Genomic DNA, 26,927 nt, shown 5'->3' with positions numbered 1-26,927 from the left:
CGAGTGCGTCTTTCTATTTGTTGTTGTTGAAATAAATTAAAAAGACCACACATTTATTTTCTACGTTTAGCAATCGAGTTCTTGTAAAACAGTAAAGGTCCGTAATACACACAAACATCCAATATGCATGTAGTGATCTGCTACAATATGTGCCATTGTTAAAGTGTCTGTTATGACGTGTCCAGCACATCACTGCCTTTCTCAAACATTAACCCCTTGTTTATTCTCGTGACTCTCCTCATTTCCAGATGATCACTGGCTACTTTTGTTCATATATTCCCCCTATCTGTAACATTTCTTGTGTGCAAAATACAAACCCATACTCTGGTCTGTTTCAAGAAAATTTTGGTGCAAAATGGGGGCATTTTCACCCTATACGTACGTATTACAGCAACTTGCGCCAATTCTGCCCGGCCTGCCGTAGCTTGTGCCTTGGGGAGTGTCAGAAGGAGGAATTAGGGAGTTACATGGTGCACAAATTATAATGTATCACATTCTGTGTCTCTCTGCCATTCTTTTTGCCTTTTATTTGCCAAAACGCATCCTCCATATCTGAAGTGGTGTAAGGCTAAAATTCTGCATCAGATGTAAGGCTAAGGCCCCGCTCCCAGAGTCAGCGCACCCGCACTGCAGACAGGCGGTGCGCTGACATACACAGACCGCGATATGCGGTCTGTAGGGAGCGGGAGCCGGAGCGGGAGGTGGGCGGGAGTGGGAGGCTTGACAGGGAGGGGGGGCGTGGCTTGAGCGGAGGGACCCGCTACTCTCCCCCATCCTCCCTCCACGGACTCGGGCTGGAGCTGGAGCTGGAGCTGCTGAGGGTAACTTTAAACACACACACACGCAGGCACTCATACACACACACACACACACACACACACAGGCAGGCACTCACGCACTCATACACACATACACACACACACACACAGACAGAGGCAGGCACTCACGCACTCGGGCACACACATACACACACAGACAGGCACTCACGCACTCGGGCACACACATACACACACAGACAGGCACTCAGACACACACACATACACACACACAGACAGGCACGCACACACTCAGACACACACACAGACAGGCACTCACCTGCTGTCACTCCACACTCCTCCCCGCTCCCCGAAGCCTCTCCTCCTCCCGAAGCCTCCCCTCCCCATTGGCTCACAGCCACACCACGTGACGCGTCAACGCTAGGAAACACCATTCTCTTGTGTCTCCTAGCGGCTGACGCGCCACAGCGTGTAGTGCTCTGTGCCTCCAGGGGGGACCGGGACCGGCTCGCGAGGATTCCCCTGCTGGTGGGGAACTCGCGACATGGCCGCCCGCGCCAACGAGCGCAGCGGGACCGAGGCCTTAGACACTGTTCTTACGCCACGGCTGCAAAACACTGACCAGCGCATATAAACAAACCGTTCTCTGCATTGATACATTGACACCTTCATATATTTTTTTTTCCTAGTGACCTTTGTTTTCTTCTTGCTACAAAACCACTGCTTAATTTTCTGGAATTCTGGCACAGTAATTCTGAATTTAATGAAGCTGCTATGAGGTGTTCCATACATACACCCTTGAAAAAGGGAATACTTAAACCATTTGAGTTCTGAAATGGAAAAACAACATCCCGTAAAAAAAAAAATCACATTCAAATAAGGGTTCTGAAGTAGGATTTAAGCTGTGCTTGCTATCATTTCAAATTCCATGCAGTGACAGTTTGAGCAATAATGTTACTGATATTGGTACAGGTCTTATTGATGGCACTGCAGGAATCCTTATACTGATTCCTACAATTAGCTCATTTGGAGCAGTTCCAAGCCTAGCATCCCAGTGCCTCTAAATGTTGTTTAGCTGCAGTTAAAGTAGCAATCCTCTCTGCTCACTTTGAAGGGTCCATCTGTTGTTCCCTTTAGTGATGTGCTTTGAAGATTTACACAAATGAAAGCAGGAATCCATACAGCTGGTGTTTTTTTCTTTATATGAACCAGGGACCTTCAACGGGCTGAAATAATTGCTTTAGAATGGAAGCCGTGAAATATATAAACTCCAAAATAACAAATCCCTGTTCAAGCTCAAGGCATATTCTTCTGAAACCTTTTATTTAAAGGAGCAATCCAAGCCGGTGAATTGCCTTGAATTTTTTTAATATAGGGTTGAAGCAAGGGGTCTCCGGAGCTGAGCCCCAGTAATTTCAGCTCCGGGGACTCCCTGCTTCCAGAAATACAGACCTCCAAAGTAGGTGCTGGTAGCTTAGCAGGCTGGGCTTTAAAGTTTAAAGCTCCCGTGTCACATGGGCCAGTAGGAAGCCGCACCGATGACGTCACGGCTTCCTATTGGTCCGCAGGGCACGAGTTCTTTGAACAGCAGCCATAACGTGATCCCTTGCAGCAGAGGAGAGTGGCTACCGGCACCTACTTTGGAGTTAAGTATCTCTGGGAGCAGGAGGTCCCAGAGCTGAAATTAACGCAGCTTCAATCCAATATAAAAAAATATAGCTAAATAAATCGCCGGCTGAGATTACGGCTTTAAGCTTTCTTTTCTTGGCAGTTTTTCTTCCAGATAAACAATCCTTTAAAACTGTGATGGTGAAGGAATTAATAGAGTATATGTACATTATCAGTGTTGAATGGTTTATTTAAAGTTCTTCGTGAAGTCTTGGTGCTAATCACAGCTACTGTATAAACTGGTACCACCACAGAGTCAATCAATTTTAATAACATAACAGTTTAACTTAAGTTTCCAGTCTGATTGACTAGTGCAGCTACCTCTCCATTCTTCAATTTGCTATGGCTATTTCTTTTATATTTGTAATCAATATCAATATCTATTGGTGTCAGTGGTTCTTATTGTGTTTGAATTTTTGCAGTGCAACACTGTTGGCGTTCCTTGTTGAGCTTTTAAAGAGTTCAGTAGCCATGCAAGAACAAATGCTTGGCGGAAAAGGCTTTCTAGTCATTGGCTATCTCCTAGAAAAGGTAAGGTTTTATTTCATGTGACAATAAGCAAATAAACATTGCCTAAAAATACACTAAGTTTTGTAGACTTGTACAGAAATTACATTTTTCCATTGGAATCTGGGGAGCCAGATATCAATTTCTGGAAATTTAAATGTATACAAGTAATCCCTTTGCGTACTGTATGTTCCGTGCATAAATACAAATATGCATGTCATGTGTACTGCAATATACAGAACTACAACTCATTTCAGTTATCAGAATAAACAAAAAAATATATAAATATATAGTTATGTATAACATTCTACTATCTATCAGCACAATTGGTTTAATGATGTGTTTGGAATGTTAAGTATTTGTTTTATGACTTCTAAGGTGTTGCAACAGTATGAGCAGCTGATTGCAATCATGGCAACCTCTAAAATTAGAGAATAGCTTTCTTCATTCCTACTTTGTGGTTTTATAACCAGATAAGCAGATCACCTTTAAAATAGCGTCACATACATGTATGAATCACAGATGCGCCTGGTTTTGTGTGCAAGAAATGTTAAGTGCAATGTCTCTAGAAACCTCCACAAATCCCTCTCGCCCTCTGCTACATGCCGCTACCTGAGCAATGATGGGAGGATGCCAGCTCCGCATTTACAAATGTGTAGGTGAAACTGCTTACCTGTAGTATACAACTTCTCACTGGTTGCCATGCACAGTTTCTTTATAATGCATTTCCCTCCTGTTGAGTTGAATTGAATGAAACTACTGTAATGGTAATGGCACATATTTTGGCGTGTTGGGCTTTAGCTTGAATCACTGTAATATTTCCTTGCTACATGGAACTAGTCAATGTATTGTAGTCTTCGATGAAGAGGAGTGCAGGTCCACGTTTAACAAGAGAAAAAATAACACTAATAGTGCAATCCGTTCTGATGGTGGTATTAATTGTTGATAAGAAAGGGGAGGTTTTACTCCCATTTCCCCAATAAATGAAAGCATATCAGAGGCACAAAGTCGCTCTGAAATGATCTTGTGTTTGTCTGGGATTGGAGACGTACGAACCCTGAGTATGAATCACATGTTCAGAACGTGTGGGTCAGATGATCCTCAAGGGAATAAAAGGAACAACCAATGGTGCAGAGCGCCTGATACAATTTATAAGCCATAAAATACAATAAAATGTGCACTCACATGTAGCACATAGGACATGTGCATTTGAATGATCAGTGAGGGAGCGGTATGGACCTCTGTGCCGACACCGTTAGCTAGATTTCTCCCGTAGTCTCTATATTCGCCTGGACCACCGTGCAGCTGCACGGCTGGGGGAGATGTTTCCGCACGGTGGCGGGATTACTGGTTGCGGCACTGGGCACTGGGTATGGTGTTCACACGATACTTCCCTCCTGCTACGAGAATGCAGTATCCTGTTTCCTTAACTCAACACGTTTTGCTTGGATTGGCTTCTTCGGGAGTCATAATATTACCATCAGAGCGTATTGCATTATTTGTGGGGGTTTTTCTCTTTTCAAACATGGACCTGCTTGCACTTTAGCACTTCACATATCTATGTGGTGAATATTTATTTTGTTTGTTCCCTTTATAATGTGTTAGCTGATACCTCCAGCCATAATTTATTGCTCTTTTATTTATTGCACTTTACCATCCACACAGGAGCACCTTTTTTACACCACTCTTTGCACTAGTCGGTGTATGAACACAAAACGAGATTAGGAGCTCCTGTGACGGGGATTTATCTAAACCAGTGTTTCCCAACCTGCTAGAAAATATTTGTTCCACTAACCCCCAATTAATAAATATGTTTGCCTATTCATCAAAGTATTGCTAACAAAACAGTTTGACCGATCCCAGTCAGTCCTGAACTACTGGGGGGAACACATGCTTAATAAGAACCCAAACTGCACCTGTGTGTGTGCATTCAGTGTGCATGGTCTAGCTGTCAATTACTGCGGTAACTTCCAAAGTCACTCCCCAGAATGCCTTGTCGCTGTTGATGCAAAGAATTGTGGCGAGCGACATTGGAAGCTTTTGCTGTAATTGACAGCTATACCACCCACACAGTAAGGGGCATTCTGGGGTCTTACTAAGCTCGCAGTCCCCACACGGACTCAGGAATCCACTATACCTCCTGGGATCCTCATATACATATTATTTAGTTTTTTCCCTGTACCCCCTATTGGCAATTACTGATCTAGACAAAATTATTGTAGGTTAGAAGTTCTTTAGAACCAGGTCCATTATACCTGCAAATTGTAGTCAAAATAAACAATTATTTGTGACGTTATTCCTCTAGCAACATCATTCTGTTTGTTACAAATATCTGAACTTAAGTGCAATCAGATGTATACAGGACGGAGAGAGATTGAAATTGTTTTCATTAACTGGGCAGAACACTTTGCTCTTAAATATGACCTCTTTACTCTTAAGCATATTTCAACTTGTATTTACGTTAATAATTTCATGTACTTGTGTATAGACACAGGTTAAATGGAAGGGTAGAGAAGATGGCAACAGTGATATAGCGAAGCAAAGATGAATCATTTCACATAACTGGATGTTTGTTTTAGTCTTCTACGTTGTTCTCGTACAAAATTAAGATCTGCAGGTGTTGTATGTACAGTGGGGTGCCAACATATTTCAGAAGAATACCTAATAAATCCCATTTAAGCTGATGTGATCACATATACAAAAGCAGAGGCACATATTTACAAGGAAGTGAAGGGAAGAAAATGGAGTGAAAATAGGGTGAGAGCAAAGAGAGTCTGCTTGCCAAGAGATGTGATTTTTTTTCTTCTTCAAAGTAGTGCGTTATTAAAGGGGTTTTATTTAACATGTGACCCTTTATTATTAGGCTTATAGGTAAGGTCACAAAATATGTTGATGTTTCATATAACATTTGGTTGGCCTCAAACACATTTCTGTTGAATGTAATGCAGGCCAATAAAGCAGCCTTCGTGTAGGGAGATGTTGGAAATGACTGGAAAATGGTTAATTGCATAACTAAATGAAAGGAGCAATCGTGGCTGATTTTCTCCCCCACATTTTTTATACGGGATTGAAGCAGGGAGTCTCGGGAGCTGAACCCCATTAGTTTCAGGTCAGGGAACCCCCTGGTTCCAGAGGTACTGGGAGGGCCGTTGCAGTTTTCTGCAGTTTAAAGCTCCCACGTCACATGGGCCTATTAAGCCGCACCGGGTGATGTCAGGGCTTCCTATTGGCTTGGAGGGCTCGGGAGCTTTGAAAATCAGCTATGATGTGAACCGTGGAGCAGCTACCGGCACCCACTACGTAGGTAAATATCTCCGGCAGCAGTGGGTGTCCGGAGTGGAAATGAATGGGGTGCAGCTCCGGAGATCCTCTGCTTCAATCCGGTATAAAAATAAAAAAAATTAAATCTGACATGGGTTGCCTCTTTAAGTAGGCAACTATTTATATCTCATCATGCATGGGTGCCTCGTTCCGTATAGGAAAACTAATTATAATCCGATTTTAGGGTATAATTGAAAAAAGATTGTACATCACACTTACAAAATTAGAAAAGTAGGAACTTACCAGGGGCGTAGCTATAGCTCGGGCAAAGCCCGGGGCCCCACTCTCTTCCCCGCCCCTGTCAGCAGCCCAACTCTCTCATCAGATAGTCAGGCGGGGGGAGATGGTATGCAGCAGCGACGGGCTCCGGCGTTGAACAGAAGGTAAGCTGGCAGAGGAATGAGCAGTTGTTACTGAGGCAGAGCAGGACAGCAGGGGAGGAGTGAACTCTAGCAGCAGACACCGGAAGTAAGAAAGACTTCCGGGTCAAACCGCTTGAGCGCGCTCCTCCCCTGCCATCCTGCTTTGCCTTTGTAACAACTGCTCATTCTTCTGCAGGCTTATCCTCTGTTTAACGCTGGGGGGCCGATGCATTCCATCTCCCCCCGCCTGTCTCTATTACCACCCACAGGTAGCATGGAGGAGGTGGGAGAGAGATGATGATGATGATGGGGAGAACTGGTGATGGTGATGATGATTATGATGAGGGGAGAGAGCTGATGATGGTGATGGGAGAGATTTGATGAGGAGGAGGGACAGAGATGGGGAGGAGGGACAGAGATGATGATGCGGAGGAGGGGGAGAGATGGAGAAGAGGACGACAAGGAGGACATTTATCTGGTAGTTCTGATTGGCCTGCGAAGACACCCAAACAGATCAACAGGTAGCTCACTGGACCATTTAGGACACAGTGAGAAAAAAATACCAGACTGAAAAAAAATATAACATAAACCCGTTTCTAGTGCAACAGTAAATCAAAATAAAGTGCACTAAAATAGGACAGTTAATGTAAAAAAAATCCAAATTGGGAAATACCGAGCAGAGCACCCCGCCTGATGCCCACTGGGAAACAAACTCTGAAACCCTCCCAGTGGACTCGGCGTACGTGTACTCTGCCCGGATACGAGAGTGCACCAGCACCCGGAACATGGCCACGATGTTAATTGGTATATCCCCTTCCAAACGCTGCTTCCTGGTCTTATATATGGGTAGCTTAGCCCAGCAGTGCGAAAACTGGGGGGTGCACCCAAGGGGGGGTGAGATTGTCTGCGGGGGGCGCAGGGTTTACAGAGGCCCTGCACGCTTCCCGAAGGCACTTAAATTAAGTGCCGGGGAACTGGCGAAGGCCTCTGTAAACTGCACTTACTTTGGCTCCAGAGACGCGTCGCCATGGCAACGTGGGGTCAAATGAAGCTGCGAGGTCATGTGACGTCACATGCCATGGCAACGTGACGCCGGAGCCGAGGTTAGAGTGGAGGGCGCGGAGAGAGGGGAACATGCGGTAGGGGGGCACAGGGAAGAAAGATTGCGCTCCCCTGACTTAGCCAATGCCAGGAGCGAGGAGGTCCCTAGGCTTGTTGTTCCGTGACCCTGGGCACCTGAAAATAAAAAGATGAGGGGAAAAGGGCAGCCTGAACTGCCGGAAAAGACCCCTCAAGGTGGATAAGGGGGGCTGCCATCTGGCGCAGCTAAAATAAATATGATACACGGACTCCCACTCACCACAAAAGGGGCAGGTAGCGGGGGAGTCCATGATGGGTGCCAAGTACTCTCCCGTGCTCAGTGCACCGTGGAGGACTACTCAAATCAAATCCCCGGTGGGGTGGGGAAACAACTCTGAATAGAGCTCCCTCCTTCGGGGTCTCTCGCCCTTGTTTGCTTGTAGTACCCGCCTCCAGATGTTATTGGGGCGGACGACAAGGGTGAGGTAGTGCACTGTGTAGAGCACGAGAGAGTACAGCCCTTTCCTCGGCATGCCGGGAACATGTCCCCCAACCTACTGAGGTTGGGGATGAAAGGAGCTGGGGGTGAAAGGTGGGCAGGTCTCTCCAGTCTGCAATACCCCCTCAAAGAAGGTGCGTGAGTCAGGGAAAATTGCATCTTTAATCTCATGGATCAGATGGCGGGAACGCGGGCGGTAGGCAGACCCATACGGTGCGCTAGCACTTCTGCCTCTACCCAGTCGTGTCGCTTGTTGTCCAGGAGATCCCCGACTCTGGTCACTCGCAGCAGGATTAGTTGGCAGCGGATATACGGTGAATCCAACAACCGAGCCCCCACTGCCAGATTAAACAGCAGGGGCTTGGCGAGAAAATAAACCCCCTTCGCCGCCGCCTTTTCTTTTCCTGGTCGCGGAGACCTGGCTCCATGCCCTTAGTAGGTCCTGGTAGTATGCAGGCAGCAACTATAGGTTTCTAAACACCTCGGGCTTGATAATAAACAGTTGCCGGTCATACCCCATATTGCACAGCTGGCAAAAGAAACGGGTCACCAGCTGGCACCACTGCAGAGACGGATCTGTGAACAGGTATCTCTGCAGGGAAAGTGTATCGGTGATCTGACACACACCACTCCCTGTCCACACTCTCCCAAAGGGAGCACGCAACACCCGCAGAGACTCAATGCTTCCCCACCCAGAGAAAGTCCAGCAACTTCCTCTCGATCTAGCAGACAAATTCAGGGATTGGACCCATGGCTATCTACCGGTGCCACGATTGACTGGCCGCCAGATGGTTGATCACCAGAGTCCTTCCCCTGAGGGGAAGCATTTTTGACAGATACGCCTATGACCCCAGATGAGCGATGACCCGTTCTTCAAGATCACTGAAGTCTTCTGGGGCCGGTTCTCCACAGCAAACAGGTATACTCCCAGATTCAAGAGTATCGCTCCCCCACGAGATATTACGAAATGTGGAGGGCAAGGAGTCTACCTGTAAGGGACCTACCAAAAGTCCAGAGCACTTGGACCAGTTGATCCGAGCTGAAGAGGCTGCTGTGTAGATCTCTTGGCACACTTGCTCCCGCTCCAGATTAACTAGGTCCTGGGCCATGAAGAGCACGTTATCAGCATAGGCAAACAGGACTACCCGCATATCGGGCTCCCGCAGCACCAGCCCGGTGAGCCTCTTCCTCAGTAGATGGCAAGTGCGTACAGTTGCCTGGTGTGGCGGTGAAGGGGTTAACTGGGCTTATAATAAAGTTCAGGCCCACTTGGTTAACCCTGACCCGTGTGTTAGGGTCTTAGAGTGTCAGCTCTGGGACCCAGATGTCAAAAATGTATTACTGCAACTGTATACTGATTTTGCGACATTAAAGAATGATGTGATTTTATTTCCTTTCCGGGGATGCTGGGATCGGGAGATTTCTAGGCTGTAAGTTTCAGGGTGGGTTTGGTAGAGAAAGTCTTTGCAGAATGCGTCTATGTAGCGGGGTTCCGGGTTATGAGATACCCCAAAAGTTGTATACGGAGATTGAGTGATATCCTCTGATACAGCTAAGCGCATTACTCCGCCAACCTTGTACCCTGAAAACGCACTTACGACTCACTGCCAGAGTCCCTGCTGCAGCGTCTTCCAGACAAGGTAAATGGGTATGAAGGGGTTAAAAGATATCTGCAGGTATACACAGAGTCCTTAGTATAGCATGGGGCTCCCCAGTATAGCAGAGGTACCCACATACTGTACATGCCCAGGTATCCTGAGCCTAGAGTAGGGGTTCAGGAAGGTGCTCACGCTAAGGTTATGAAGCTGAGCAGATTTGCAGTGTTTAAAAGTATTTTTCTAATGTGTACCAGGAATGAGGCTAGTGATTTGTAGAGGATATACCCTCACTCCATGCATGACACCAGAATAGGAACTCATAATTTTTTGAACGCAGTAGACAGGACACCACATCTTTTATTAAACGGGAATAGTTTAATATGTATAGATATTGCTGACCTGTATATGAGCTGGGGGCTTTCTAAGTTATAGACTCTGGAAGGCACAGATGGTTACCAAGCTCGGCTCCGGTGTGTCTGTCCAGGGGCCATACTTGAAAGGGCTCAGTGATGCCTAGGTGTGAGGCCATATGGGCCCTGCCATTATTATAGAGCAGACATATCCTGGCATGAAACAAGGCAACCTAACACCCTTTGCTAAACAGCCAGCCGCTGTGGAGCCTCGCACCGTGGGGGGGTAAGGGGCAGAGGGGGCTATTTCACCTGCCCTGGGAGAAGGCTCAGGGATGGGAAACCCTGTATGAGTGTTTTTGATTGGTTGCTAGGCGGTTGCTAAGGTTTTTTGATTGGGCTGCAGGTTTTCTGAGACCTGGACACCAGAGGTTTGAAAAGCCCTGACACAGGTCAGATGCTTCTGGTCTAAGTGTTCTAAGAGTTCCATCAGTTCGACCTTGTGTGATTCACCTGAGATTCAGTCCCATTGGAGAAGTGGCCTGGAATATTTTGCTGTGTGTTTGCAATTAGGAAAGATTAGTTTTGTTATCCCAGTTTTCCAAAGTAAGTGTGTCTTTTTACTGTATTTTTGTGTAACATAGTTGTGTGCGTTCATTAGGTGAATAAACGCAATTTATTTTTATCTCTCTGCTTGCTCAATCAATGATCCCGGTAATTAAAAGTTGTAATAAGCTGGTCTTACCGTGACACCTGGACAAGGGGCACCTTTGACGTAAATCTTCAACAGACATTCTGCAGAGGCGTACAGCATCTGGAGAAGGCCCACAAATTGTGGGTCAAAGCAAAACAGAGTCTGTATGGCCAAACACCTGCAGGGTCTGAGGTATCGATGATCCACCCTGTGAAATGCCTTCTCCTGATCTAAGGATACGAAGGCGAGTGACAGACCAGTCCTCTGCGCGTGGTGCAGCAGGTCCTGGACAAGAAAGATATCATGAATGGTCCGACCCGGGATAGAATAGGACTGGTCAGGGTGAATCACCTCTGCCAGCACAGACTTGAGCCTCAGTGAAAGCGCTTTGGCTACAAACTTATAGTCAGGGCTGAGCAGAGAGACCGGAGATAGGAGATCTGGAGGAGATTCCCCTTCTTCGGCAACAGAGACAGGACTGGCCGCCGATATGAAAGGGGCATCTTACCGGTTCATGGACTTCAGCCAGGACCTCGGTGAAATCAAGTTGCAGCGTCTCCCAGAAAAACTGGAAGGACTCCACAGTCAGTCCGTCTAGCCCCGGCGCTTTTACACGGGACATGAGATGGAGGACTCTAAAGAGCTTGGCTAGAGTCAATGCTAACTCAAGTCACTCCCTTCCACCCTCGCTGACCTTGGGAAGCCCCTCCGACAAGACCCTTCATGCGTTTGGCAGGATGGTGAGAAAAGGTCTACGTAGAACCTCCTTGGCTCTGTCCCGTATGCTCTCTGGGTCCATCAGAGGGGAACCGTCCTCTGCCAGTGAGCAGGTGACATGTTTACGGTTTCCGCTATTTTTCTCCAGCGCGTAGAAGAGGCGCGACCCGCGACCTATCTCCCGAAGGAACTGGATGCGGGATCGCATATACACCCCGCTCTCCGATCTTCCACATTTCGGAGAGCGCACTTCCTCTCTACGTACACACTCTGTAGGTATTGGTCCCCTGACACAGACAGCCGCTCCTCGAGATCGAGAACTTTCCCCCAAGGCCTCAGTACCAGCTTTGCGCTGTCTGCTAACACCTTTGGTGTGCTCCTGACACACGAGGAGCATGTGAACCTTGCCCACGTCCCACCACTGCTTTAACATGGCAAAGTCTGCCCTGCAACCTCTCCAGGCCCTCCAAAACTCCCTTGTCCTTTAACAACGTATTGTTAAAGTGCCAATAGGCCGGCCGAGGGCAATGCTGGCAGTAGTGCCACCTTCATGGACGCACAATTGTGGTCCGAGAATGGAGCCAGCCTAAAAGCACTGGACTGGGCTCATGACAAGCTGTGGTTGGATAGATACAGCCTGTCAAGACTGGGACCAAGATATCAGTTATATATCCATTATATATATATTACCTTATACACCCTAACATGGGTGAACTCAGTGGATGCCCCAGGATGTTTTTCTCGCCAGACGTCTACCAAGGAGTTGCGGTCGATGATCTCCCGCAGCGTCGACGCAGAGTACGGGTGTGGCGCTGCACCATTCCAGTCCAGAGCCTCGAGGGTGCAGTTGAAATCAACCCCGACCACTACGTACACGTCCGCGTTGACTGTCTCCAGGTATTCAGACAGTCTGACGAAGAACTGCATTCTCAAGGGTCCGTTGCAGGAGCATATACATTCAAGAAATTGAACTTGCAGTCTTTGTGCCGGACCGTGAGATACAACAGACGGCCTGGAACAACAACTTTGGCAAGCAGTAGCTCTGACTGAAAGGACTCAGAGAACAGGGTCACCACCCCACTAGATGACGCTGTGAGGTGGTTGAAGAAGACCCTGCCTCGCCACTCCAGATGCCAGCTGGCTTCGGCCTCTGGAGTGGTATGGGTTTCCTGCAGGAAGCTCACAGAATACCCTCCCTTCTGTTGAAAGGAGAGTACAGGCATACCCCGCTTTAAGGACACTCACTTTAAGTACACTCGCGAGTAAGTACATTTCGCTCAATAGGCAAACTGCAGCTCACGCATGCGCCTGTCAGCACGTCCTGAACAGCAATACTGGCTCCCTACCTGTACTGAAGCTGTGCACAAGCGGGGAGACTATAGATCCTGTTACACATGCGTTATTTACATCAGTTATGCACGTATATGACAATTGCAGAACAGTACATGCATCAAAAGTGGGCAAAAGGGAGTGCTTCACTTTAAGTACATTTTCACTTTACATACATGCTCCGGTCCCATTGCGTACGTTAATGCGGGGTATGCCTGTACCTGGAACCCGCGAAACCCATCCTTAAAGCCATTTACATTAAGTGTACCGATGCTCAAAGCCATTGGTAGTCAGGAGTTTATCTTGTGCTTCCCACAGGTGCTCATGGTGCTGAAGCCTGAGTAGCCATGTGGGCTCGCAACAAGTGGTAAAACTTCCGGGCGCTAACATGGTCAAGAGTCCCGGAGTTTTTGGCCCTGTTCGGTTGGCCCTGTTCGGTTGGCCCTCATATATTACGAGAGACAGTGGAGAATGAGTGAGGCATCCTTTCACCTCTCGAGGGCCAACTGCACCTTCATGCTTCTCTGCCCGTACATGGTACTTTCCAGGAACTCGGCGAGTTCCTGGGCAGGGAGAACGGGGGTCAAGGAGTTTACTGACACTCTGGTGCCAGAGGACTCCTCACTGAGCCCCAACTCCCTGGGCTCCTCTTGGCTGATGATCTCAAAACTCCTGCCCTTCCCTGCGGGAGTTAATTTCCTCAGCCTTAGAATGGGCTCCCCTTATGGTGTTTTCAGGGGGGGGAGGGGGTCCAACGTACCCCTCTACGTTTACCCTTTACTCTCTGGGGTAGAAAATTCAGGGGCAGCTGGTGGTGGTTGGGTGGAGGCAGTGGCCCTCTAAGTGACCTTGGGGGCCACAAAGGCATGCAGTGCCTTCACCGCTTCCTCCACCACCACCTGGGCAGATGAGATATCGCATGGGCCTGCAGCAATCGTGGGAGGGTTCTCCTCGAAGACAGCTGCATCCGGTGTGGTAGATCTACCGAAACACAAGTCCCTGGGGACTACCTTCCAATTGATGAGAGGGGTATTGGAAGGCACCCCAAAGTCGAGGTCCAGGGACAGGGCCTCATGCTGTATAGCACTCTGGCCTCCCACCCCTGAAACTTTGGGTACCTCCCTTTCCCCTCTCACTTCCTCCAGATCCCATGACACTATGGCTTCACCCCCTTGGGGATCTAAAGTGGGGTCAGGCCCACACTGTCTGATCTTAACCAGAACTGATGCTTTGTTCCACTTAGGAGTCTTTAGAGGGTCAACATACAGTAGTAAAGTTCACCCTCCTCGTCCTTAGCCACCCTCTTGTTGGTCTTACACTTCTTCCTGGGGAACTATTCCCCAGGAGAGGGTGCTGCTGTCTTCCCAGAAGGAGTTTCCTCTCGCTCCCCTGCACCCTGTACGGTGCTTACATTAGGAGTAGTGTGTGCTTGGGGGAAGACAGCAGCAACAGAGGGTGGCTGTACCAGAGTGGTCTTTTTCTTCTCTATCTGTTTTTTGGGGAGAGGTCCAGAAATCGCTGCCTGAGCAGGGGCAGCAACCTCTCCTATGGCCTTAGGCTGCGCTTATAGTGCCAGCGACAGCGACATCGCGTCAAAAGAAATGTATTAACGCCATTGCATGCACTTATAGTAGGCGCGACGGCTTCGTCGTGATCGCTGGAAGTCACTTAAATTAGATTTTTCCAGTGACCGCAGTGTAACGTCAGCGTCGCCGTCGCTGCCACTATAAGCGCGGCCTTAGGGGGGACCTGAGCCCCCGAGGGCCCCGCTGTGGTGGGCACAGCGGTACAGGGTGTTTTGGCAGAGGGAGGAGTGGGTGCAGGAGCTGGGCTAGATCGTTTCTTCTCTTTGGAGCAGCTTCTGTGAGCATGCCCCAGCTCCTTGCACAAATAGCACCTAACCTCCTCCGTGCCATAGTACACCGTGTACATGATGCCCTCGTAGGGCACCCCAAAGGACCCCTCCGCAGACACATGCTGCCTAAAGGAGAGCACGTTCCTCAGCACCCTATCCCTGCAGCCCAATGGTATTTTTGTTATGGGAGACGTAATGTCTCCCAGGGCTTGCAGGTGCGGGCACATGAGGCAGTCTGGGAGGAAGGGGGGCACATTTGATAGTATGATTCTCGTGCCCAACCCTTCCAGGGGTTCAATAGGGATTAGGGTTGCCAGGTGGCTTGTCCAAAAATACTGGACGCAATGGTAAAAGATGCGACGAACCCCCCCCCCCGAATCCGAATACATATAACAAATACCCCCACGCCCCCGAATACATGTAAAAAATACCCCCACGCCTCCCGAATACATATAAAAATTACCCCCACCTCCCCAATACATATACAAAATACACCCACCACCCCAATACATATAAAATTCAGACTTACTCAACAATGGTAATACCGGACACATATGTGTCCGGCATTACCTCCAATTTTTTACCGGATAGGTATCAGAATTACTGGCCTGTCCGGGTGAAAACCGGACACCTGGCAACCCTAGTGGGGATGTAGGTCCCCCATACAGCAATGCCCTTCTGCATCAGGGTATTGGTGGCAGCCAGCGTACGGAGGAAATACATCTTGCTGGCTGCCACCACTGCAGAGGGTCCCACTACATCAGCCACAGCCCTTACATAAGCCTCAATGCCCTGGCTAGGTGATATAGGGCACCTCACCCCATGCTTCCTGCTTAGGCAAGGTGTGGCCCCAGTATTGTTGTTGCTGGGGTTAATTAATTAATTTATTTATAAAATATTTTACCAGGAAGTAATACATTGAGAGTTACCTCTCGTTTTCAAGTATGTCCTGGGCACAGAGTTAAAACAAATAATACATGGTTACAAATACAGTTACATAAATGAGCAGGGTATACATTACATACAAGACATTGCGTGCACAGTTAAAGATATTGTGGGCGTATGAAACCGTTACAGACCAGATTAAAATGTGTGACAGCCTTAGATTTGAAAGAACTTAAACTGGTGGTGGATGTAAGAGTCTCTGGTAGGTTGTTCCAGTTTTGGGGTGCACGGTAAGAGAAGGAGGAGCGGCCGGATACTTTGTTGAGCCTTGGGACCATGAACAGTCTTTTGGAGTCTGATCTCAGGTGATAGGTGCTGCATGTGGAAGGGGTGAAGAGCTTGTTCAGATAGCTGGGTAGCTTGCCCATAAAGATTTTGAAGGCAAGACAGGAAAGGTGAACTTTGCGCCTAGACTCGAGTGATGACCAATCTAGTTCTTTGAGCATTTCGCAGTGATGTGTGTTATAGTTGCATTGGAGAACAAAACGACAAATTGAATTGTAGAGGGTGTCAAGTTTGCTAAGGTGGGTTTGAGGTGCTGAGCCATATACTACGTCTCCATAATCAATAATTGGCATTAGCATCTGCTGTGCGATACGTTTTCTGACCAGGAGACTTAGGGAGGATTTGTTCCTGTAAAGTACCCCTAGTTTGGCATAGGTCTTGGTTGTCAGGGTATCAATGTGCATCCCGAATGTTAAGTGGGAGTCAAACCATATGCCCAGGTATTTAAAACTAGTAACAGGAGTTAGGGTGGTGTTGGTGTTGGTTCTAATCTGGAGCTCAGTCGCTGGAAGCTTTAAAAATTTAGTCTTGGTCCCAAATACCATTGTTACAGTCTTGTCAGTGTTTAAAAACAGTTTGTTTTGGGAAATCCAGTTTTCGAGTCTCAAAAAGTCAGACTGAAGTATGTGTTGAAGGTCAGAGAGGCTATGGCTGTGTGCATATAGGATTGTGTCATCTGCATACATGTGTATTGAGGCTTCCTGACAAGCTGTGGGAAGATCATTGATGAACACTGAGAAGAGTAGGGGCCCCAGAACAGAGCCTTGCGGGACACCACAGGTGATATCCAGGGGGTTGGAGTTAGAGCTTGAGATGGACACATGTTGGGATCTTCCTGATAGGTAGGACTGAAACCAGTTTAAAGCATGTTTCCCTATTCCAGAGCTCTGGAGTTTGTTAAGCAGGATAGTATGATCAACAGTATCAAAAGCCTTTGCAAAATCTAGGAATATTGCACCAGTGAGTTGACCCCGTTCCATTCCACACTGGATTTCATTGCAAACTTTTAGCAGGGTAGTTACGGTAGAGTGTTTGGGGGCGAAAGCCAGATTGGAATTGGCTAGGGAAATTTGTCTTGTTATAGTAATAGCTTAATTGGGAGTGGACACATTTTTCCATGACTTTGGATATGATTGGGAGAAGGGAGATTGGCCTGTAGTTTGAGACAGTGTTTTTGTCCCCACTTTTGAAGATTGGGACAACTCTGGCAGCTTTCCAGGTCTTAGGGATATGGCATGCAGACAGGATACAGTTGACTATGGAAGCAATTGGTTTGGCAATTGCTGGGGCACCAAGTCTTAGGAATCTAGATTGTAGTAAGTCAGGTCCACATTGACTGCTTAGTTTTAATTTGAGAAGCACTTGTGTAATCTCCTCTTCGGATACTGGGCCAAATTGAAAATTATGGGCAGTGTTGGGAGGGGGTGGGGCTATGTGGGTACTCCCAGGATGAGATTCAGGTTTGTGGTTTGGGCTGCGTTTCGCTAATAAGTTAGTAGTACACCCCACAAAGTAATCATTGAATGCATTTGCAATGTCGGTGGGGTTTGTCAGAGTAATATCGCCCTTAGTGATATTACTTGGCTGTTGATGGTTAGAAGGCTGAAATATGTTGTTGATAACCTTCCAGAAGTTAGCTGGGTTTGATGTGTTCTGAAGGAGATTGTCAGAGTAATATTGTGCTTTTGCATGCCTTGTTTGCCTTGTTCACATGTTCCGCAGGCATCTGTAGTGATTGAGATCCTTGGTAGTGCCAGTTACTTTGTGGCTTTTCCACAAGGTATCCCTGAACTGGTAGAGTGCTATAAGGTCAGGTGTAACCCATGGAAGGTGGGCACCCCGTACACTTATTCTGCGTAGTGGAGCATGGGTATCACAGAGTTTTAAGAACTCGGATTGGAAATAGTCGATCGCAGAATCAGGGTCAGGAATTAAATCGATGATGGGGGAGGGAGAAAAAAATTACAGTCCGTATTAACATTAATGGGGCCCTGAAAAATTATTCCCCCCATGTCTAGCTACACCACTGGAACTTACCATTACATTTGAAACCTTTGTGTTATGATAACACTTTACTAGTGAATGTAGTACATAGTAACCATTCAGTACTTAATTTAATTTCTAGGAACTTTAACTATTTCAGTACCAGAAAGTCGCCATTGAACGGAATGGGTGTAATAGACTTTTGACGAATTAATGCGATAATCATATGAAGATTATTTTTTGTGAGGAGATAAGGTTGCACACCCCTTGGACAGGAACTGGAAATAAAAAGATTGCCTACTAGTAACATGCACTGTACCACTTGAAAGTTATTATTCTGATATGCATTTCTCAATCTCTATTTAGTTGTAGCATATTTCGAGATATGCAGAGCTGAATGCTCCTTTGTTGACATGAATGTGAAAGTATGTGTTTACCTAATTTATCTGCTAAGGAAATTACATTTAAAATTTGTATTTACTGCTAAATATAAAAAAATGTTTAAACTTTAAAAAAAAAAAAAACTTTTTAAACTGAATTATTTATGTTAACAGATTTCGGCGTCATCTGTTTAAAGTAATGGTTTTCTAGAAATAAGATGCACGTAGAACAAACATTTCGATCTAATAATGTGAATCACAGTCCTAATAATGTCTTGACAACAGTAATATATACTCTTGCATTCTAGGCTGCCTTTGTCTTATTTTTGTGTTCTGTGAACAAATAAAACATAGTGTAGGCGCAAATGAAATTATGTATCTTCATTTTTTTTTCTAATGTAGTCTTCAAGAGTTCACATAACCAGAGCTGTTTTGGAGCAGTTTCTGTCATTTGCAAAGTACCTGGATGGCCTTTCTCATGGAGCACCATTGTTGAAACAACTCTGCGATCATATCCTTTTCAATCCAGCTATTTGGATACACACTCCGGCAAAGGTAATATACAAGGTGCAGGGGATTCTGCAATGCTTTGCTGCGGTTTAGCAAACTGCGGTTGAGCTAAACCACATGTAGACCTATGTTTATTAAGCAGTGCTATTCTACAAGACACCTCCTAGTGCAGGAAGACACCTCCCGGCCATTCAAATGAATGGCCCAGAATGTGGTTTCTGGATCAGCACCACTTAAAATAAATCACTAAACATTGGAGACTATATTTAGTAAGTTCAAATTCCCTGTTTTCAACCCTTTTAAACAGGGGTCTCCAAACTACGGCCTGGTGACCACATTAGGCCTCCAACAAGATTTTATCTGGCCCGCAGCAACTTGAAATATATATATTTTTGCTCATTATAGATCATTTCCCAGTGTAAGCACAGCATCCTTTCTTTGTAATTTCTCTTTTGTTCTGAACCATACCATGCTGATTACCCTAAAAAGATCCAAATACAACTTATTCATTTATTTATAAAATATATAACAATTATAAAAAGATTTTTTTTCTTTGGCCCACGAAAATGTGTAGAATATACGATGTGTCCCTCGTACTGAAAAGATTGGAGACCACTGCTTTAAAAGATCTCCAGAGTGTCCTTTATCAGTCTTTTCTATTGTATTTCTATGTTTTTATGCATACCAGCGATTAAGAGTAAAGGTATATTATTTGCTGTCCTCATGCATTTTTCATTATTGTTTATAGGACAGACTGTGCAGATGTAGCAGAGGGTTTTCACCTGCTCATAACACAGAATATCACGCAGAATATCTCAGTATTTCATTAGGTTTTAATGGCAGTTATAACAGAGTACTATTACAGAATATCCCACATAACGTGCCAGCGGGTGCAATAACCCTGCTATATCTGTACTATTAGCTTTCCCATTACTTCTGCGTGTCTTCATTTCCTTGATTAAAAATCAAAGGGACATTTTACATTGAGTTTACATAAATATAATGTAAGAATATTACCATATAAAGGTTCTGGTAAGCAACAGGCACATCTAGCCTTTCAAATGGAAAGAAAATGGATACATTTAATGAAACATGCCTCCTGCATTTGTATGTGAGCATTATTACCACGTTTTTAATCCTATTTTCTCTGTACATGTTGCTGTATTTCAGGTGCAGCTTTCACTGTACACCTATTTATCCGCAGAGTTTATCGGCACAGCCACTATTTACACCACCATCCGCAGGGTGGGAACAGTATTACAGCTAATGCATACTCTGAAATATTACTACTGGGTTGTTAACCCAACAGATAGCAGTGGCATTAATCCAAAAGGCCTGGGTAAGTAATTGTTTTTTGAATGACATAATTTTGGGTCGCGCTGGAGCTATTTATTTATATATATAGTTAAAGGGGCAATCCGATTTGATTTTGTTTTTTATTTTTACATATTAGGCTAAAAGTAAATTCCTCGAGCTGAGAAGTCTTTATAGTAATAAGAAAAAAAATAAAACTTCTGAATATTTAGACATGAATATTTTTTATTGTGCTGTTGTTTTAAATGAAACACCATGGACTACTTTTGGTTTTAGCCACTTTGGAATGCATCAGGCTATTGAAAGTCAGATATATTTTGAAATAGCATGATGCAATTAAGGTGCTGACCTGGGAATAGAACTGAAACTACTGCCAGCATCCTTGTGTGTTCCCTGCTTTATGAATATATCTTTTTTGACCTCCCCCTTTTTACCTGTAAAGGGGAAGCAGGGCGTCCACACAGCTGAAACGTGAGATGTTCAGCTCCAGGGGATGCTTGTGTCCCAAGATACTTACTGCTGAAGGTAGCGCCAGTACCTTCCCCATCCAGGGGTAACAAAATGGCGGTTTCAATAGCCCACTTCACACAGGCTAATAGAAAGCCTTCTATTGGCCCTCATGATGCAGAGGATTTAAAGACCAGGAAGTAGCAGCGCTACTTTTACCAGTAAATATCTTGTGATCCAGGGGGTCCCAGTAGCTGAAATGAATGCGGTTTAGCTCCAGGGGACCCCCTGCTTCGCATCCTCCTAAAGGGGGTCTAATGGGGAACTGTTCCTTTAATCACAAGATAAAATGTTGTCAGCTGTACTAATAACACTCAATATTATTTTGGCATTTGGAATTCTATGCAAGTAGAGGCATGTATTAAACTAGGCTGCATATATTCTGTAATGCATTGTTTTTTATTTAGCAATGAAGAGTTAAACCATATTTAGTGATTTGTGCGAATATAAAACTGACAATAAATTAATACAGTATAATAAATTAAATATATGTGTGTTGGGCTCACAAAAGGGTATTTTCCCCCCCATCAAAGGAGATTTACAAATCAAGGAATTGAAAAGACTGGGTTAGACCTTAAATCTATTTGTACACTTTTTTGTTCATACAGTATAAAGACAGCAATATAGTTAACATTGCAGTAAAATAAGGGTGAAACATAAGAAGTGGTATTTACGGGGTTGCCACCTCTCCGGGTTTCACCCGGAGACTTCGGGTTTGGCATCCCTTTCTCCGGGCTACGGGTTTGTCCCTGAAATCTCCGGGTGGGCGGGTGTTCTGGACGGCAGTGAGCAGTGGTGCGCTCACGTCAATGACAGGAGCCGGACGGCAGAGGATTGGATGGCTGTGGTGGAGTGTGCTGCGTGCGCACACGAGCGCTCCCAAGTACCCCCAATTCAGAAGTCAAGTCCTCCTTGACTTTCTTGTCTCCACTGCAGCCAGCTACAGGTCACTCACCTGTTCCTGTCCTGCATTGCGATGCCACGCTGCTCACTGAGTCACACTCTCACTCCATCCTCTCTGGCTGTCCTCCTGCTGGGGCTGCTGCTTCAAGTGCATGTTCCCCTGCTTCAAGTCTGTTTATTTATTACTAAGGTGCACTGGGATGTATATGTATATATGTGTGTGTGTGTATATGTGTGTATATTGTGTGTGTGTATATGTATATATGTGTGTGTGTGTGTGTGTATATATGTGTGTGTGTGTATATATATATATATATATATATAAATATATACAGTGGTTGACAAATCACCAAAAAATCTACTCGCCACACAAAAATATCTACTCGCCACCTAGTACCAAACGTATGCTGCTTGGGCCAATAGGAGCTCGCCACGATGTTAAATCCACTCGCCCGGGGCGAGCAAATGTATAGGTTTGTCGAACACTGAATATATATATATATATATGTGTGTGTGTGTATATATGTGTGTGTGTGTACATATGTGTGTGTGTGTATATATATATATATATGTGTGTGTGTGTGTATATATATGTGTGTGTGTGTATATATATGTGTGTGTGTGTGTGTGTGTGTGTGTGTGTGTATATATATATATATATATATATATATATACACACACACACACGTGTGTGTATGCAACCTGTGGCAATATATTGCTGCTGCTACCGCCACTAGTGATTCAAGATGCTTTCCACAAAGTTGACGTTTTGTGAGATTGTCATCAGCGTTGGTTATAAATAATAGAAATTACATAAGGTAATATACAATTCCATATACCATTAACACAGCAACTGTACCTGCAACAGCAATGTCTTCGGCATCTCCCCCTACAACTACTGTCAATATGGCTGCGCGGCGTAAAATGGCGCTGCGTTGCCATGACAACAGGAACGTCACAGCATTACGTTATTCCTGTTGCCATGACTATGAGATGCCACGTGTCATGACGTCATGCGGTGCCACGTTGTCATGGCAACTTGACGCCATGCGACGTTGCATAGCGCCCCGTTGTCATGGCAACACAGTGTCATTTTAAAAAATAAAAAATAAATCTCCGGGTTGGCCGTCAGACGAAGGTGGCAACCCTGGGTATTTAATACAAAATACTACCAACATAAAAGTTGCTGATCCCTCCCTAAAGTTGTCTACTTTACCGGATGTGTCCATAAGTTGCAGTAAATGTCCCAGCTCTGACCGGAACAGCGACACAAGCCGGTTTGCCTTTTGGGGACAGCTTGCCTTTTTGCCTTTTACGGAGCTTAGCTGTGTAACTGCACTGGAGACAAAAAAAAAAAAGGAGGGGCAGGCAAGTCGCCAGGTCGGCTCTTAGTGAAGTGGATGTTTAGGAGTACGGGCATGAAGAAAGTTTGCCACCTCCCACCCCAATGTCAGCCGCAGACCGATGATTTTTGGAGTCCATGTCATCAATAATCTGAAGCACCCGTACTTTCCTTGTTTGAAAGTTGATGATCTATCCCTCCATTAAGGAGTTTACACTATAGCTGTATTTCCTAAATAATTGTTTTAATAATTGTTTCACCTGCGGAAGGGGCCAAAAACACATTCCTCTACACCAGTGTTTCTCAACCTTTTTTAACCCATGATCCTATTTGATAAACATAAAATCTCACTCCCCCCTTTAAAACTGTCTCCCCCAATAAATTTAGTTTAAATTTGAAATATTGCGACCAAAAACAAATCAAAGCATTTGTAAATTTAGAAAAAAAAATATTTATTTTGACCTTTACCTTTTTTTTTTACATTAAACATACTGTACATTATTTGCTTCAATTGTTATCAATGTGAGCATTGAGACTGCTTACCACAAGCTTGTGGATTCTGCGCACCGTGGAAGATGGAGCACAACGTACTGTACTGTAGGTCACTTTCAACATCGAGCCTCTGGTGCTGCTTTATTTTTATAACCACAAGTGCAGAAAAACCAGCTTCACAAAGGTACGTCCATGAAAATGGGAATTTGACACGCAGAGCCTGTTCACTCGCACAGCGGCACCATCCACACACGGCGGACTCTACAGCGTAAGTCGGAGATAAAGAAAGATCAAGGAAAGATAATAGGTGCATTACTGCGAGTCATAGGATGTTGCAATAAGCGGCGCACTTTCAATAATAAGGAAGCAATAGGTATCATTGTTTTTTTTCCCATTTTCTAAATAAAACAATTGTATTATAATATTGAATGCGTTTCAACTACACGTGCCTCCCCTGAAATCCTGATACGCCCCACCGCTTGAGAATCACCACTCTACACTGACTGGCCTAACGATAGATGGTTTTTGCTCAAAATAAAAGGAAAGAAATCAGATTATTTTGTATGCAATTACATGATTCCTTATTTCTGATGCAAGCACAAAATGTAGCAGGTGGAGAATACTGGTGAAGGAAAATGTGTTTACTTCTAGTGGTAAAAACTAAATCAGAATACGATATGGCACTTAATTCATAAATAGAAGAATACAATAGTTATGCAGTAATATTTTGCTATACAATGTTCATTGGGGTCAGTCATAGAGCTGCAAAAGTAAATTTGTACAGTAGAATACGTTGCAGAAATTGAAGCGTAGGCTGCTCTCCCCCAGGCTGTTTAGTTCATGGAATTTTTGCAGAGTTCTGCACTATACTCTGTGTGAACTCTTTGTGAGGGATTATGCAGCGTTTAGTAAGCACAGACAGACTGTACTTGCTTTTCTATTTCAAGTGCTGTTTGAGTCTGAGGTTCTTCGTTGATTGGTTGGCTATTGGTTTTGGCTTTATCTCTGTTTTTCTTTTCTGTAGTATTTCTTTCATTTTTAACCTGTAGCCGTCTATTGGTATCTGCTTGTATATCCGTCGTCTTTTTAATCATTTTAAATTAAGTAATAATCCCCAAAGAACAGGGCATTACTGGCCAATAATGCCCTGTTCTGAGGGGATTATTACTATTACAGTATAATAGACACTTTTGTATAGTTATATAGATTTTTTTATTAAAATAAAATGGTAAATACATGAAATCACCTCTATATACACTTACATTGCAGATATCTATATCCACACACTGCCGCCCCCTCTGTACACACACACACACACACACACATACAACAGAGCACCTCTACACACACACAGCAGATATCTATATCCACACACTGTCGCCCCCTCTGTGTACACACACACACAGCACCTCTACAGACACACACAGCAGCTCAGCCCACACACAGCACCTCTACACACACTATACACACTCACAGCAGATATCTATATCCACACACTACCGCCCCCTCTGTGTACACACACACGCACACAACACAGCCTTTTTACACACACACACACACACACGCACACGCACACGCACGCACACACACACGCACACACAGCAGCTCTACAGACACACACAGCAGCTCAACACACACAAACTGCACCTCTACAGACACAACACAGCACCTCTACACACACAAGCACACCACACACACACACTGGAGCTCTAGACACACAACACAGCACCTCCTCTACACTCACAGCACAGCACCTTTATACACACAACACAGCACCTCTACTGCAGACAGCCACTTACTACTTTGCAGACTCCCCCCCGCCCCCCTCAATTCAACTGAATCTGCTCAGAAAATCTCAGTCAGCTCGGGAGGGGGAGGAGTCAACCCGTGGCTGATACGTCCTGACCAATCCCCTGCCCTGTCTCAGAGCTGTTACTTCATTCAGACGAATCCCCTGCCCTGTCTCAGCTGTTCTGAAAGCTGATTGGCTGAAATAAACACATTGAAAACTACACATTGCAAGCTGCTTAAATTCCGGGCATTACTGATTGGATAATGACCGGAATTTTAACCAATCAGAGAGCAGGGTTTTCAATAATGGCCGGAATTTTACTGCTTTAGCCTATAATTAAGTAATAATCCCCGAAGAACAGGACATTATTGGCCAGTAATGCCCTGTTCTGAGGGGATTATTACTATTATAGGCTAAATGTAGACTTTTTTCATAAATAATAGACACTTTTGTATAATTAAATATTTTTTTATTAAAATAAAATGGTAAATAATTGAAACTACCTCTATATACTCTTACACAGCAGATATCTATATCACACACTGCTGCCCTTCTGTGTACACACACACAAACACACACACACACACAGAAGCTCAACACACACAAACTGCTGCTACACACACACACACACACACACACATATACACACACACACACAACACAGCAGATCTATACACACACACAACACAGCAGATCTACACACACACACACACACACACACACACACACACACACACACACACACACTGGAGCTCTAGACACACAACAAAGCACCTCCTCTACACACACAACACAGCAGCTCTACACACACACAACAAAGCAGCTCTACACACACAAACTCTGCTGCTACACACACATGCTACACCCATAAACACTGCTACTGACACACACACACACACACAGGAGCTCTATACACACACAAATCAGCTCTACACACACAAACTGCTGCTACACATACAACAGCACAACACACACACACACACACACACTGCAGCCACAATAACAATTGCAGCCACTTACTAAACTTTGCACTCCCCCCACCTCTACACACAACCCAGCCCAACACAGCACCTCAACACACACCCCACACACACACAACACTGCACCTCTATACACAACACAGCACCTCTACACACACAACATACACACACACAACATACACAACACAGCACCTCTACACACAGCACCTCTATACACACACACACACACACACACTGCTGCTACACACACACTGCTGCTACACACACATGCTACGCCCATAAACACTGCTACTGACACACACACACTGGGGCTCTATACACACACACACACAGCACCTCTACACAGATATACAACAGCACAGCACACACACACTGCTACTGACACACACACAAAGAAACTACAGACAGCCACTTACTTCTTCGCTTTGCAGACTCCCCCCCCCCCCCCCACTTCTTCAACTGAATTTGCTCAGAAAATCTCAGTCAGCTCAGGAGGGGGAGGAGTCAACCTGATACGTCCTGACCAATCTCCTGCCCTTTCTCAGATCTGATACTTCAATCAGTCGAATCACCTGCCCTGACTCAGCTATTCTGAAAGCTGGTTGGCTGGAAATAAGCACATTGAAAACTACACATTCTGCTGCTTAAATTCCGGGCATTACTGATTGGATAATGCCCGGAATTGTAACCAATCAGAGAGCAGGGTTTTCAATAATGCCCTGAATTTTACTGCTTTAG

The 26,927-nt window shown here is 45.3% G+C and overlaps 1 protein-coding gene across 9 annotated transcripts in view; it reads left to right on the top strand.

The window, feature by feature from the left end:
• NBEA (neurobeachin) overlaps positions 1-26,927 on the top strand; it is a 714,827-nt gene that overhangs the window by 239,316 nt on the left and 448,584 nt on the right. For all 9 annotated transcript variants that reach the window (XM_075592121.1, XM_075592113.1, XM_075592110.1 and 6 more), the window contains exons 11-13: positions 2,867-2,975; positions 18,752-18,904; positions 20,030-20,198. In XM_075592121.1, coding sequence (XP_075448236.1) covers positions 2,867-2,975; positions 18,752-18,904; positions 20,030-20,198 — 431 coding nt within the window. The remainder of the gene's footprint in view (positions 1-2,866; positions 2,976-18,751; positions 18,905-20,029; positions 20,199-26,927) is intronic.

Source organism: Ascaphus truei, chromosome 3 (assembly GCF_040206685.1).
Source record: "Ascaphus truei isolate aAscTru1 chromosome 3, aAscTru1.hap1, whole genome shotgun sequence".
NCBI lineage: Eukaryota > Metazoa > Chordata > Amphibia > Anura > Ascaphidae > Ascaphus > Ascaphus truei.
The sequence above is the reverse complement of the archived record's forward strand: the minus strand, read 5'-3'. Positions and strand labels throughout refer to the sequence as shown.